Source organism: Camponotus floridanus, unplaced genomic scaffold (genome assembly GCF_003227725.1).
Source record: "Camponotus floridanus strain SB8 unplaced genomic scaffold, Cflo_v7.5 scaffold21, whole genome shotgun sequence".
In the NCBI taxonomy this organism is placed as follows: Eukaryota; Metazoa; Arthropoda; class Insecta; order Hymenoptera; family Formicidae; genus Camponotus; species Camponotus floridanus.
Window position 1 is genome coordinate 2,102,065 of NW_020229337.1, and position 14,462 is coordinate 2,116,526.

Genomic DNA, 14,462 nt, shown 5'->3' on the forward strand with positions numbered 1-14,462 from the left:
TTTGAAAATTAAAAATTTAATTATTTAAAATTAAAAATTTTTATAGATAAATATGTATCAATTTTTTGTGATTCATCTCTATTCTGTTTGAATTGTATATGCATCTGAAGAAGTCTTAACATATCGTTTAAAAAAAATATTGCTAAAAGTCAGAAAGTATAGAAAATTGTTTAAAAGATTAAATTTATATTATTAATTAAATTATATTGTATTGTATTATCTGCTTTCTCTGAAGTTTATATTATCAATTATAATCCATTACCCCTGCTTCCGAATATTTTCCTTATTTCACATGTATTTTAAATTTTTGTACATCAGCTGATAAAACCAGAGATATAAAAAATCCCTAGAATGAGGGAAACTTGAATGACAGAAATTCCTGCAATCTTTTAATTTTTATTTCTCGTTTAATGAACGTACTTAATTTTTTTTATCCTGATTGATCAATTAAAAGGATAATTAAAAGGCTTTAAGTATGATGATTAAAAGGATAATTAAAAGGCTTTAAGTATGATGAGGGAGGCACAGATTGAAAAAGAGACTTAAATAACATAGATACACTTGTCTCTTTCAATATATTACCATTTACTAAAAACATTTGTCTCAACTTCAGTATTGTCAATGCCATGTAACATAAGTAATTTAATTAATAGTAAGTAAATAATAAGTATTATTATAACAATTATATTAATAATAATTATTTACAAAAATATAATCATAGTAAACTATTGTTGAATCACTTAACTAATTTTAACTAATTTTTTTTTTAATACTCGAGACATTTTTTGAATAATGTTTTTGAGGAGGGTTTTACCCATCGAGTTTTCTGCATCTTAGCCAATCAGAAAATAACAACAAGAATAGCGATCAATGGTCCTTGAAGGTGCAATTTCATTGACGCTACTTTTTAGCGTCAATGAAAAGGCCACTTTAAGCGTTTCTCATAGAAGATTTCCGTACAATTGTGGTTGTGTTCCAATATTCACATAGCCTGTATAGCTTATAACCTTAAAATTGTCGTTATTGTGCGTTATTTTGAGAAATTTCTCGTAACAAGGATAATTCTTTGAGGAAAATCGGCATTTTCGACAAAATGTCGGCGAAGAGGAAAAGTGATACCCAAGTGCCGGCCGAGGAAAGCGATTTGTTGTCGATCCGTCCCCTCGGCGCGGGCCAAGAAGTCGGCAGGTCGTGCATTATGTTAGAATTTAAGGGAAAGAAGATCATGTTGGATTGTGGCATACATCCCGGTCTATCGGGTATGGATGCTCTTCCGTTTGTCGATCTGGTTGAGGCTGACGAGATCGACTTACTGTTAATTTCTCATTTTCACCTGGACCACTGTGGAGCGTTGCCCTGGTTTCTGCAAAAGACAAGCTTCAAGGGTCGTTGTTTTATGACGCACGCCACCAAGGCTATTTATCGCTGGTTATTATCGGATTACATTAAGGTGAGCAACATAGCCACCGAGCAGATGCTGTACACAGAATCTGATCTGGAGACTAGTATGGACAAGATAGAAACGATCAACTTCCACGAAGAGAAGGATGTATTTGGAATCAAGTTTTGGGCATACAATGCTGGTCACGTATTAGGCGCAGCTATGTTTATGATCGAGATTGCTGGCGTCAAGATTCTGTACACCGGTGATTTCAGCCGGCAGGAAGACAGGCACTTGATGGCTGCCGAAATCCCAAACATTCATCCTGACGTTCTGATTACAGAGTCCACCTATGGCACTCACATCCACGAGAAGAGGGAGGATCGGGAAGGCAGATTCACAAATCTCGTGCATGAGATTGTCAATCGAGGCGGTAGATGTTTGATACCTGTGTTTGCGTTAGGAAGGGCACAGGAACTCCTTCTCATCTTGGACGAGTATTGGAGTCAGCATTCGGAACTGCATGAAATACCAATCTACTATGCCTCTTCGTTAGCAAAAAAATGTATGGCTGTTTACCAGACATATGTCAATGCTATGAACGACAAAATCAGACGACAAATAGCCATCAACAATCCTTTCGTATTCAAGCATATATCAAATTTGAAAGGGATAGATCATTTCGAGGACATCGGGCCGTGCGTGGTGATGGCTTCGCCCGGCATGATGCAGAGTGGTCTGTCAAGAGAGTTATTCGAATCTTGGTGTACAGACGCGAAAAATGGTGTCATAATAGCAGGCTATTGTGTGGAGGGTACCCTAGCTAAGACTATTTTATCGGAGCCGGAAGAGATCACGACTATGTCCGGGCAAAAGCTGCCACTAAAAATGTCCGTCGATTATATATCGTTTTCTGCTCACACCGATTATCAACAAACGTCCGAGTTCATACGCACTTTAAAGCCGCCGCACGTAGTACTAGTGCACGGTGAACAAAACGAGATGGGCCGATTGAAAGCTGCGTTACAACGGGAGTACGAGGATGATCCGAGCACTAGTATGGAAATACACAATCCACGAAATACGGTAGCGGTGGAACTCTATTTTAGAGGTGAGAAGACAGCCAAGGTAATGGGCACGCTGGCAATGGAAACTCCTAAACCAGGACAAAAGTTGTCGGGCGTGCTGGTTAAAAGGAACTTCAATTATCATATGCTGGCTCCGTGCGACCTGTCCAAATATACCGATATGAGTATGAGTCAAGTTATACAGCGACAGAGCGTGTACTTCTCCGCATCATTGCCTGTGCTAAAGCATCTGCTGACGCAGATAGCCGGTAACCTGGAGGTTGTAGACGACAAGAAGCTGAGAGTGTTCAAGAACGTTGATGTGACGATCGACGGCAAAATCGTCACGATGGAATGGGTAGCGACGCCAGTCAACGATATGTATGCGGATTCCGTTTTAACGGCGATACTGCAGGCCGAGATAATGGATCAGTCACCGAAGATACTACCCGCACCCACCAAAATGGACCGGATGCACTTCAAGGAATGTCTCATAGAGATGCTGCAGGAGATGTTCGGCGAGGATTCCGTGCCCAAAATATTTAAGGGCGAGAAACTTTATGTCACGGTGGATGGTAAGAAGGCGCATATAGACTTGTTGAACTTGGAAGTGACTTGCAAGGAGGACGAAGTTTTCCAGCAAGTTGTGCAAACGGCAGTAATGAAACTGCATCAGTCGCTAGCGCCTCCTTGCGATGTAATTTAATGTATAAATAGATATATATAACATCGTTTTGATAAAAACTATTTTGTACCATTAAAAATATATTTATTGTTTATAAATAATATCGATATTCATTTCATACACACATATAATTTTAACTCATATTTCGCACATCCCATATAAATCATGCAACTATCATATCATGTGTTAATGATAATCATCATATTATTCTAAAGCAATGTGAAAATTAATATTTCACACTACACACATCACTAAATTAAATTTACTCTATCGAGATTATTATATACATTCTTTTCAATATTTATTTAATCTTCTTTTAGTTTAAGTTTTCATTTTGAAAATATATTATAAATATAAAAAATATTTATAGAACTTCAAAAAAAATTAAAATATTTATCTAATTTAAAAAACTCTATAGTTTTTATGTCTATTCCACGGAGTGTGTGGATGAGAGGTAAAATATATATATTAGTTCAAAAGATATATATATTAAAATTCTTTATATAAAACTGTTTATAATTTTTGTTACATTCTAATCTCTATTTTCCAATACATATAATATAATGATAATGACTGATCGTGAGATAAATAAAAACTGAAATAAATTGAAAAAAATAATTAATTTTTTGAAAATATAAAAAAGATGTGAGAATATAAAAAGTATTTTTACTTTTAAATACTAGTATTAATGTTTTCTTTCTCAAGAATAATTTCAATATGATCAATTAAAAATGTGTAGTAATAATATAATTGAACAGTTAGAAGAAAATATATAGATTTTTCGTTTTCTAAACTATTTATGATTTCAATAGATTTTAAATTCTTCATTCTTTGTAAAAGTAATGTGTATAAATAATATAAATTATATATAAGAGAAACGATTTAGAATATTTACAATTCTCAATAAATATGAATGATAAATATGTAAAATATATCTACTAAATATTAACATGATCCATAAATACTTCAACACGATTAACTATAAAAAATATATAAAAATAGAAATATCGTTTAAAAAAATGAGATAATATTACGCCCGCGTGATTAGAAATGTTTGCTAAAATTGATAATCGGTTAAATCGCCCCATGCAGGCCCAACTCTAATTTTTACTGGCAATGGTACAGTAAGTTGGCATACATTTTCCATTGATTCTCTTATTATAGCAGCGACTTCTTTCAGATCTGCTAAATTTACCTGATATAGTATTAAACGATTATCTTTCTTGTATTTAGGCATACCTTTATATAGGCATACAATATACATACATACATACATACATACATATATATATATATATATATATATATACATATATATAATAAGAAAAACATAAAAAAATAATTTTAATCAGCCATAATCAATGGATAAAAAATATTAAGTTATAATACTTACTTCATATAACAATTCATCGTGTAACTGTAAAACTAAGTAACCACCTCTTTGTTGCATATCTCGACTATTGCTTCGTAGTTTGCGAGTGTTGTTCATTTCTGGAAATATAATAGCTGAATCCGGGAAGTTACATCTTATCCTCTCTTCTATGCTTATCATAGCTTTTTTAACTATATCTGCTGCGGATCCTTGTACTTTTGTGTTCACAGCTTGCCGTTCCGCTTGTGCTAAATTTAGTTGATACATAAGTTATTAAAATATTTATTTATTATAAGATACAACACATGCAACAATCAACGTACCCCTCGTGGATGATTTTGTACTTTTTAAATCCGGAAACTGTCTGCGTCTTCCGAGTAATGTTGTTATGTATACATCGCGATGCGCTTCCTCCAGCACATTGTTCAACCATTTATATATGCCGGGATATGTGCTCATAAAGGATTCTAGAAATTCTTGAGCTTCGGATTCGCTTATACAAAGATTTTCAGCTAATGACTTTACCCCCATGCCATAAATCATGCCATAGCATAATTGTTTGGTGCGCTGACGCATCTCAATTGTTACCTTTAGAAAATATAAGTAATGCATAAAAATTTCACAAGTATATAAATAATGAATAATAATAAAATATAATTATGATATTATATTATTCACACATACGTGCTATAATGTGCACATATCATGTATATCCTATATCTATATTATAAAAAATACCTCTTCTTCTGATACATTATTCCATTTGGCAGCGATACTTTTAAAAATATCACCCGGTTGCCTCATGATTTCACATAGTATGGAATCTTGCGAAAAGTGAGTCAACAAGCGTAATTCTAGTTGACAATAATCAGCGGACAGCATTATGTTGCCTAGAGCCGGCACAAACGCCATTCTTACGCTTAGTACGAAATTATTATCTGCAAAACTAAAGTCTTTTGGTACATTCTGCAAATTTGGTTCGTGCATCGAGACTCTTCCTGTCACTGTACAAGTGATGCTATTACCACGAACTCGAGAATCTGTTTGAGCCAATTTTAATAATGGTTGGATAAGCTGTGAAGACAAGAAAGTGTTGTCAGATAAAATAATTTTAATCATAATTATTAGTTCTTTTCTATTATATTTTTATACAGCATACCAATTTTTCCATTTGGAAAATTGGAAAAGTCAGAATTAAAATACAAGAGAAATATATATAACAAAAATTATTGCAGATATATATTAATATTTGATATATATATATATATATATATATATATATATATTTATTGCTAGAATATTATATTTTACAGCCAAATATATATAATAGAAAAGAATATTATTAGCCATGTAATATATAACAATATATATTATATGCATATTAAAATAAATATATAAATTTTATTTATTCTATAGTTATACTTTTGTTTTTGTTGCACTCAATTTCCGCCATGAAATCACCAAATTCGATATTGGATTATCACATTTTTCCAAAACAGCCTTGCTTGTACTGACTTTCTTATCTTTAGACAAACCTAATACCTATAACATACATACTATGATAACGTTATGTATATACATACATAGGAAACTATATATATAAAGTATAATTTCAATTTCACAAACCTGGCCAACTTCCTTAGGTGATGAGAAATTAAATTTTCTACCTGCTAAATCATAAGCTTTTGTTTCTAAAGATTGCATTTCGTTTGAAGTAACCAATGATAATTCTTGTAATGATTTTATATTTATACCAATGCCTGATAATTCCATACAAGCTAAAATTATTACGATTTTCATTTCTATCTCTGGAAATAAATGCAAGCATTGATAAGTATATTGTGAGGTATGTAAAGAAAGATCATATATCTCAAATTTCTTACCTCTAAAAGCATAAAGTAGAACAGGATTAAATTCTTCTAATTTATTCATGACATTGTCCATCATGTGCCATGTTAGCACAGCTTCTGTTGCTGATCTAAATTCACCTGGTAAAGAACTCCGCACATCCATTCCAGGACCTGCACTGTAGCAAGAATTTGTACGTTTCATTATGAAATTTCCTTGAGGAAAGTATTGCATTACCTGTTCAGAATTTGGCGAAAAATAATATATTAACATAAATTAATAATTTCAAGATATATAGAACTAACTATATATATATAGTTAGTTCTATATATCTTGAAATATAGTATAAAGATATATATATATATATATATATATATATATATATATCTTTTTTATACAGATTGAAAAAAATGGAAAGAACTGTAATTAATGGAAACAGAACTGTAAATTTATTGGCCGAAATATATATTTAACGTTACAAAAATAAAAACTTTCCATACTTAAAAGAAATATATTAATATATTTATTTAAGAAGATATTTATATTATAAATCTTAATAATTTGTTTCTTTTAAGTTAACTTGCATAAAATATTGTTTAAAATTTCACCATTTCGTCGAAATTTCTCTCGGAATCGTTAGTGCATAACCAATGTGCAATTATTGGATCCAGAAATCTACATTTGGCAGAAATTCCACAACATTGATATAAGAGTTTATATATATCCTTTACCGCAAAACATCTCATGTACAAATTTGTATCGGCAAATAATTCTTTTAATAAAGCCTTTTGTTCTTTTCCAGAGACTTTCGATTCTAAAATAATAAAATAATTATATTTAATTTATATAAAAAAATATATAATTTATTACATAATATTTAATTTATTTATATAAATAATATAAAAAAAGTATATAAAGCTAAAAAGATAATGCTTTACAATTAGATAGTATTGACCAAATGTCTTCACATATTTCTATTACCTGATGAATTACTAAAAGAGATATAATATGCAATATTGCTTTCCCAGGATATTGCAGCACCACGTATTTCCATATTTCCGTGCGTATAATTCCCTGACTTTCTGTATTTTCGTTTTCCCTCTACATCAGAGGCACAAATTTTCGAACCTATGTTATTTGTATTATCCATAAATATATCGCAATGTAATGCTAATGCGATATTTTGCTTCTTTAATACTTCACGTTTGAATAAATTAAAAGTCGCTCTATTGTTCGCAACTTTTACAATATTCAATATATTCCAATCTATCGTTTCGCTCGGCAAATCTTTTTTTTCATCAGGTAACGCGACTTCTATCTTGAAATTGACGTTTTTATTTGGTACATTTGATTGCGTCTCGATTATTTTTGTTTTAGAGGCTAAGCTTAACGTCGTTTCATCTTCAGAATTATATATAATGCTATCTGTATTGCAATTTGCGAGTAACAGATTTCGTTCTAAAATTTCTTTTAATTTTGGCTTCGCTTTCTGCTTCGTTTTATTACGTGCTATGTCACTCGATTCTGCTCTTATAGGAGAGTTTAAACGATTATTTACTTCTGTTAATGTATCCTCGGCAAGTTTTTGGGAACGCATTTTACGTATTTTCTTCAATTTTATTCTCGCTCGATTTTTACTGTCGTTGAAAGGAGAATCAAAATGTTGCGAACCGATGATAATATCATCCGAGTCGGATTTATTCGACTCTGCAGACTTTCTTCTTTCATTTCTATAAACGATTATGTTTGTTATAGGAGATTCTATTTTTGGTAATTTAGGTTTAATTATAGGCACTTTTTCTTTAATTACAGCAGTACGCTTTTTCATATCCGTTTTATTTATGCTTTTCTTATCTTTCGGCGTGCAAGTTTTTATATTTTTTGGCGTAATAGATACATTTGTATTTACGATATTTATAATTTTTGGTTTAGGTGTTTCCTGTTTGCGATTTTGATTATTATCTGCTTGGACTACTTGCTTTAGCAATCGTTCGGAATTATTCCATGAATCGTCATCCCATGACAGTACACTGTTTCTCGTTTGTATGAGCGCTGTGTTTACATTTTTCGCGTCACTTTGTCCTTGTAAGTGCGCGTTATTGATATCTGGACTTTTCTGTAATGTATTTGTGACAAGATCCAAATCGCTTGCAAACATTTTGGAATCTAATTCTAAATGCGCGATATCCATGACATTTTGTTCAAGAAGATCGCAGATTTGAGTGTCGAGATTCAAACTATCATCAAACAAACTGGGACTTCTCGAATACGATAATTTAGTGTCTTTATCTAAAATTGATACTTTTACGTTTTTGTCTATTAAATTCTCAGTATTGTTTTTTATCTTATTTAAATAATTATAAGTCTTTGATTTTTTATTAGGTATATCGTTAATATTCAAATTTAATTTTTCTAAATCTTTGCTACTTCTCTTCATCTTAATGCTATTATCAGGTGTAAGAGAATTTTTCTTTTCCTTAGAAGTTTGTAGTTCATTGTTAGCTATTATATCGGGAATGCTTATATCGAGGAACACTCTTTCGTCTTCCGAGATTTTAGATGATAAAATTACTTCATTTAAAGGCTGATTGTTCGATTCAATTGTTTTCTTTTTATCGGGCATATTACTTTCAATTTCGTCAAAAATATCAAGTTTCGAATTGTCATTTTTTTTATTTTCGTTATTTGCAGATTTTTCGTATTTTGAATTGTTTACTATGGATGTTTCCATTTTCGTAGATTTTGAATCTTTTACATCCAATTCCATTTGAATTTGTTCTTTTATGTCAGATGTATCTTTAACATCTTCTATGTATGTAATCTGCAGAGATTGCTCATTATGCTTCTGCTCCCATGGCAATTGGTCGAGTCCCAATTCATTCTATAAATAATCATTATTTTATTAAAATGGATGAGATTGAATGTATTTTATTTATAAAATATGAACGTACTTGAACTAATACCCTTGCTTCTTGAACTAATAAAACTGCAGCTTGTTGTGGTGTAAGACCATCTCTTCCAGTGACAAACACTGTTCTCATTTTATTTCTTTTTTCTGCTTCAAATGCATATTCTCCTTCGTATTCTTTTTCACTAAAATGTATTAAAAAACTTTTTTTACTTAAACTTTTATTTTAAAAATTATTAAAATGTAGTAAGTGTGAGATCTATATTTTCTACTGTCATTTTAATTTATTAATTTGATATATCAAATTATTTATCATTTACTATGTATATATAAATATGAAATATACAGATTTATATATATGCTATATATAAGAAAGTTAATTTATATAAAAGGCACGAGAATTTAATTAATTCATACCTTTCAAAAGGGAGAGCTTTGTAAAGCGCGCGTTCCACATTAAGTTCATTAGCAACAGCCAAATCCGCTACGCATGTTATTCCTTCTTTATACAGGCTTCTTGCTCGCAAGCCGTTTAACATTGGCAGACGCAATAAATCTAACAATTCTCTACAGACGCCGAATTGCAATCTTGTTTGAAACTGGCTTACTAATAACTCCATGCAATCCCAGCCTAACTGCTTGCAAAATTGCGTGACCATACCTAAGATAAAATTAATTTTTGCTATACAAATTTCGTAAATAATTAAAAGTAAATATATAAATGAACAAAATTAAATAAATAAATATATATTAGATTCATTGTTATAAAATAATTAATTCTATCAATTTACCTGCATATGTAGCAGCAGACTGTTGTAAAGTTTGTAATACTCCACGACAACATCCATATTTTTTACAAACTGCGTGAAGCGGAACTTCTTTAACTAAATCATGTAACGCCAGTGCACTGTAGAATCTTCTATGTATATTTAACTGTAGTATAAAGCATTTGCATTAGAAATTCTTTAAACTAATATGAATGTTATGATTCTATAAAGAAATATATATAGTTCTAATATATCTCATAGTAATCAAAGAGTGATTACCGATTTTCCAGGTTTAATGACTCCTCTAATAGCTGATACGACAAAACGTTCTTCCACTCCAATAAGCTTTCCAACTCTGCGCTCACTTTCCGACATCGTGTTCCATAATTCGTGAAACATCATCCAATCGACAGTTCCAATTTGACATCCAGCAGAAAGTGGAGTTACTAAATATATTACATGCAATTCCGTATCCAAAACAAAACACCTTCTTGCTTTCTGTAATTCCTCGAATAGAAACAATCCTTCCCTGGGAGGTATAGATGCGGCCAAACACGCTTTTCCAAGCGGCGTTGCTATCCATCTGGATTCTCGTTCTGTAGTTTGTAATCTGTGCATGACAATAAAATTATATGAATTAGTGTTAATTTTTAGAAAGTTATGAAATGAAATTCATATGAAAGTATTTTATAAAAAAAATATAACACACAAATAAAATTTTATATATATTTATAGTATATTTACAATAGAAATTCATTATCCAATAAGAATCTCATTGCTTCGTTGGAAAAAGTTTGTACATCAGACTGTTTATTGAAGCTCAGTAAAGTACAATTAATATACAGTTCTAGGTCTTTCACTGTATATAAAACTTCGCTAGCTACTGCTTCTAAGAGCGCTCTTATTAATAGCATAGAATCGTTGAGACAAGATTCAATCGGATCTAGAGTTGCAGAGAGTAAAGACAGAGCCGCATTGCGTTCAGTTGACTTGCATATTAGTATACTTTCCCCTGGAAAATTTAAAATTTTAGTTTATTTATATTATTACTAAGTTAATGGTGTGATATAATTTTTTCTCTTATTTGCTAATCTAATTTAAAATATTAATTTATTTTTATTAGTTCTATTCTTATAAACATCTTTCAATTGTATGTAAAGATGACCAAATTATATATAATTTGTTTAATACATATTAATATTTTTTACCTGCACTGTCTTTTCCCATACGACCAGCACGTCCTATCATTTGTTTATAAGTTAAAGTATTCAATAGATTGTTACCAAATAGAGGTGATCTTATGATTACTCTTCGTGCGGGTAGATTTACTCCACTGCTTAATGTTGATGTTGCTATAAGAACTCTCAAGGACCCTGTTCTAAAATTAATATCAATAAGCAATTTTAATATAGCACACAATACAATCTATGACATTAAAAAATATGACACAATAAAGTAAAAAGAAAAATAATTAATCACCTGAAAGCTCCTTCTATAATATCACGTTCGTCCATCGTAAGTCCAGCATGATGAAACGCAATGCCGAACGAAATCGTGTTCTTTAAAATGTTATCTAGGCCGCTTGGACTGCGCTTTAGTTGCTCCAGAGTTTCCTGAATTAATTCTTTGTTGATTTCTTTTCTTAACATCTCTCCAAGCATTGTATCTTTACAACCTACCCACAGATTGAGATAAATATAAGATAAACATCTTTTTTTTGTTGTATATTTTCTTACACTTTCTGTATTTTAAATGAAATGGATATATTAATATATTCGTTATCATGAAGAGATGAAACGAAATGTAATTACAGAAAAATGTAGGAAACGCAAAACAAATTTATATTTATTCAAATTTAATTTACAGATAATTGAAGCTGACCTAATTTGAAGAAGGCTGCAGCAATTTGTTCAGCTAATTTCTCACACCATTTCTTTGTAGGACAGAAAATCAACACACTATGACCAGCACTTATTGTTTCAATACAAAGTTGTAGCATATTATCTACATCTTTTTCTAATTCTGGCAATTGTTCTAATTTTCTGACAAAGTTCAATTTGTTGTCATATATATTTGTTTCTACCTACAAATAAAAACTTTAATATTAAATATAATGACTGATAGATATATTTGTTTTAAATAATAAATATATTAATAAAGAATTTTGTCTAAGTAAATAAGAAAATAAAAATAATCCTTACACATATATATATATATATATATATATATATATATATATATATACACATGTGAGGTGTGTGTATATACTTTACCTTACAATATTCATTTAAAGGAATGGGACGAAACTCAGTCTTGTACAATTCTGCATTTAGCCATTTGGCTAACAGAACTAAGTTTGGTAATGTGGCTGACATACCTATCAGTTGTATGTTAATGTCATCGTTACTGAAATGTTACATATAATAGAATAATTTCAATTAATTTATTTAAAGTTGTATAAAAATTACATTATAGTAAACTCACCGAAGGGTCATGTATTTCAATTTTGTCAAAAGTAATTCCAAAAGGTAACCACGATTAGGATCACCTAGTAAATGCAATTCATCTATTATGACAGCTCCTAGACTACTTAAATCGTTCTCCTCCATCAAACGATTCACCAGAGAATTTGCTTTCTCTATAGTAGCTATTGCAACATGAGTAGCGGCAAATCCACCTGGTGGTACAGATCCTCCCATAAATCCTTCCACTCTTATTCCAATGTCAGACAATAAATCCTGAATATATCAATTTATCAGTATTACTTCTTATAAGAAATATTATATTGTGTACAGCTTTATCATAATTTCTTACTTTAAAATAATACATTTTTTCTCTAACAACAGAAACAAATGGTAAAATAAAAATCACTTTCTTTCTCCTTTCCAAAATAGTCTTAATTAAAAGAATTTCAGCGACAAGAGTTTTTCCTGCAGATGTAGGCGCAGAATATATAAGATTCTTCCTTTCTTGCATTACTTGATGATTTGATAAGCATTCCATCTGCCATGTAAACATGCAATCTACTCCACGAGCAGTGTATTTCTAAAAAATAATAATAATCAAATCAATGAAGTTTATAACATGGCATGTGTATAATAAATATAAAAACTATATACTTATACAGAATATTTTAAAAGTATTGTGCATTTACTTCAATATTAAATAATCAATACTATTAAAGCAACATAACAATAATAAAGACTAAATTTCAAATATAAAATATTATTAATGATGTACATATTATAATTTTCAAAAAAAAACATAATAAATATTTGATTAATATATATTTATAAATACCAATAATAATAATATGTTATCAAGATATTTCATATTAAAATTTCAAAAATTATGATATAAAATCATAAGAAAATACACACATCCTTTAATATATTTTATACATAATTATAATAATTTGACATTTGTCAAACATAATTATTATGTATTATTAGTTATCATTATAAGTTATCATTATAATACTTGAAGAATATTTGGTGGTAAGCCCCATGATGCCAGTTTACATCGATCCTGAGTGCAAAGAGCTCGTGACAAAATAATGTTTGAGATTTCCTTATCACATGTACTATCAATACTTGATGACACTGCAACGCTGCTACCACTTATTGTATTATAAATATCATCATGAGATCCATTTTTATGAAGATTTTGTGCGCTAAATTTATCGCATTTCTTTACATTGTTAATAATATTTGAAGAATGCTTCTTTATCGAGCTGATCGCATTAATATTCCCTTTGTTTTTACAAGGACTCCGATTTGTTTTGGATGACAGAATCCTATTTTCTTTTAAAGTACTCGAGGCCGAGGATACATTATTTCTCCCGTTAATTCTAGGAAATAGAATGCTATCTTCGAAATACTTTACAAAGTCAGATTCACTTTGTTTTATTGTTTCTTTCGCATTATGTGTGGAATGTGACAGTTTTGATTCATCCACGTCGCTGTCCTTGTTTGCAAACTTCGACACCGGTAAGTTTTGTTTAACATTTTTACTCACATCGCTGCCGCTTTCCTCCTGCAAGACTTTATCTCCATTTTGTTCTCGCAGAAGTCTACATTTTTTCTCAATACTTATGTGAGCAAACAGCGTGTCATCGCCAAAAGACTGCATTATTTTTTGACGTTGCAAGTCTTCCAGCGTATTTTGACCGAGGCGATTTAAATCGGTCTGGGAGCAACTTCAGATATAAGTGTTGCCACTAGTTTAAACAGACTTTTCCCTTCAGTCAATCGAGAAATCCCTACGTTTCTCCAGCGATTTAAGTCGAAAACCTTGTAAAATGCGCCGATTGGTTGATGGCTAGGGAATCCTCAATGTAATTTCTAGGCTCTTTGAAAATTTCCTAGTATGCAACCAATTAGCAGGCACGATAAATGTTTTTTTTTCCATAATGAATATAGCTGCATATTATTC

At 30.7% G+C, this 14,462-nt stretch overlaps 2 protein-coding genes across 2 annotated transcripts; one reads left to right on the forward strand and one right to left on the reverse strand.

The window, feature by feature from the left end:
* The first annotated feature begins 949 nt into the window (after positions 1–949).
* Positions 950–3,375, forward strand: LOC105252772 (cleavage and polyadenylation specificity factor 73). The gene has a single exon (XM_011260337.3). It carries the CDS (start codon positions 1,094–1,096, stop codon positions 3,152–3,154), a length of 2,061 nt encoding a protein of 686 aa, XP_011258639.1. The 5' UTR covers positions 950–1,093; the 3' UTR covers positions 3,155–3,375.
* Positions 3,376–4,052: 677 nt separating this feature from the next.
* LOC105252784 (DNA polymerase theta) lies at positions 4,053–14,198 on the reverse strand. The gene is made up of 21 exons (XM_025408466.1): positions 13,509–14,198; positions 12,843–13,073; positions 12,513–12,766; positions 12,302–12,434; positions 11,910–12,111; positions 11,508–11,703; positions 11,237–11,406; positions 10,773–11,040; positions 10,308–10,638; positions 10,053–10,194; positions 9,679–9,922; positions 9,305–9,446; positions 7,335–9,234; positions 6,962–7,167; positions 6,389–6,590; positions 6,132–6,313; positions 5,928–6,047; positions 5,244–5,579; positions 4,829–5,093; positions 4,527–4,753; positions 4,053–4,328 (listed from the first exon to the last, which is right to left on the reverse strand). Exons 1-21 carry the CDS (start codon positions 14,157–14,159, stop codon positions 4,191–4,193), a joined length of 6,540 nt encoding a protein of 2,179 aa, XP_025264251.1. The 5' UTR covers positions 14,160–14,198; the 3' UTR covers positions 4,053–4,190.
* Between the last annotated feature and the right edge of the window lie 264 nt (positions 14,199–14,462).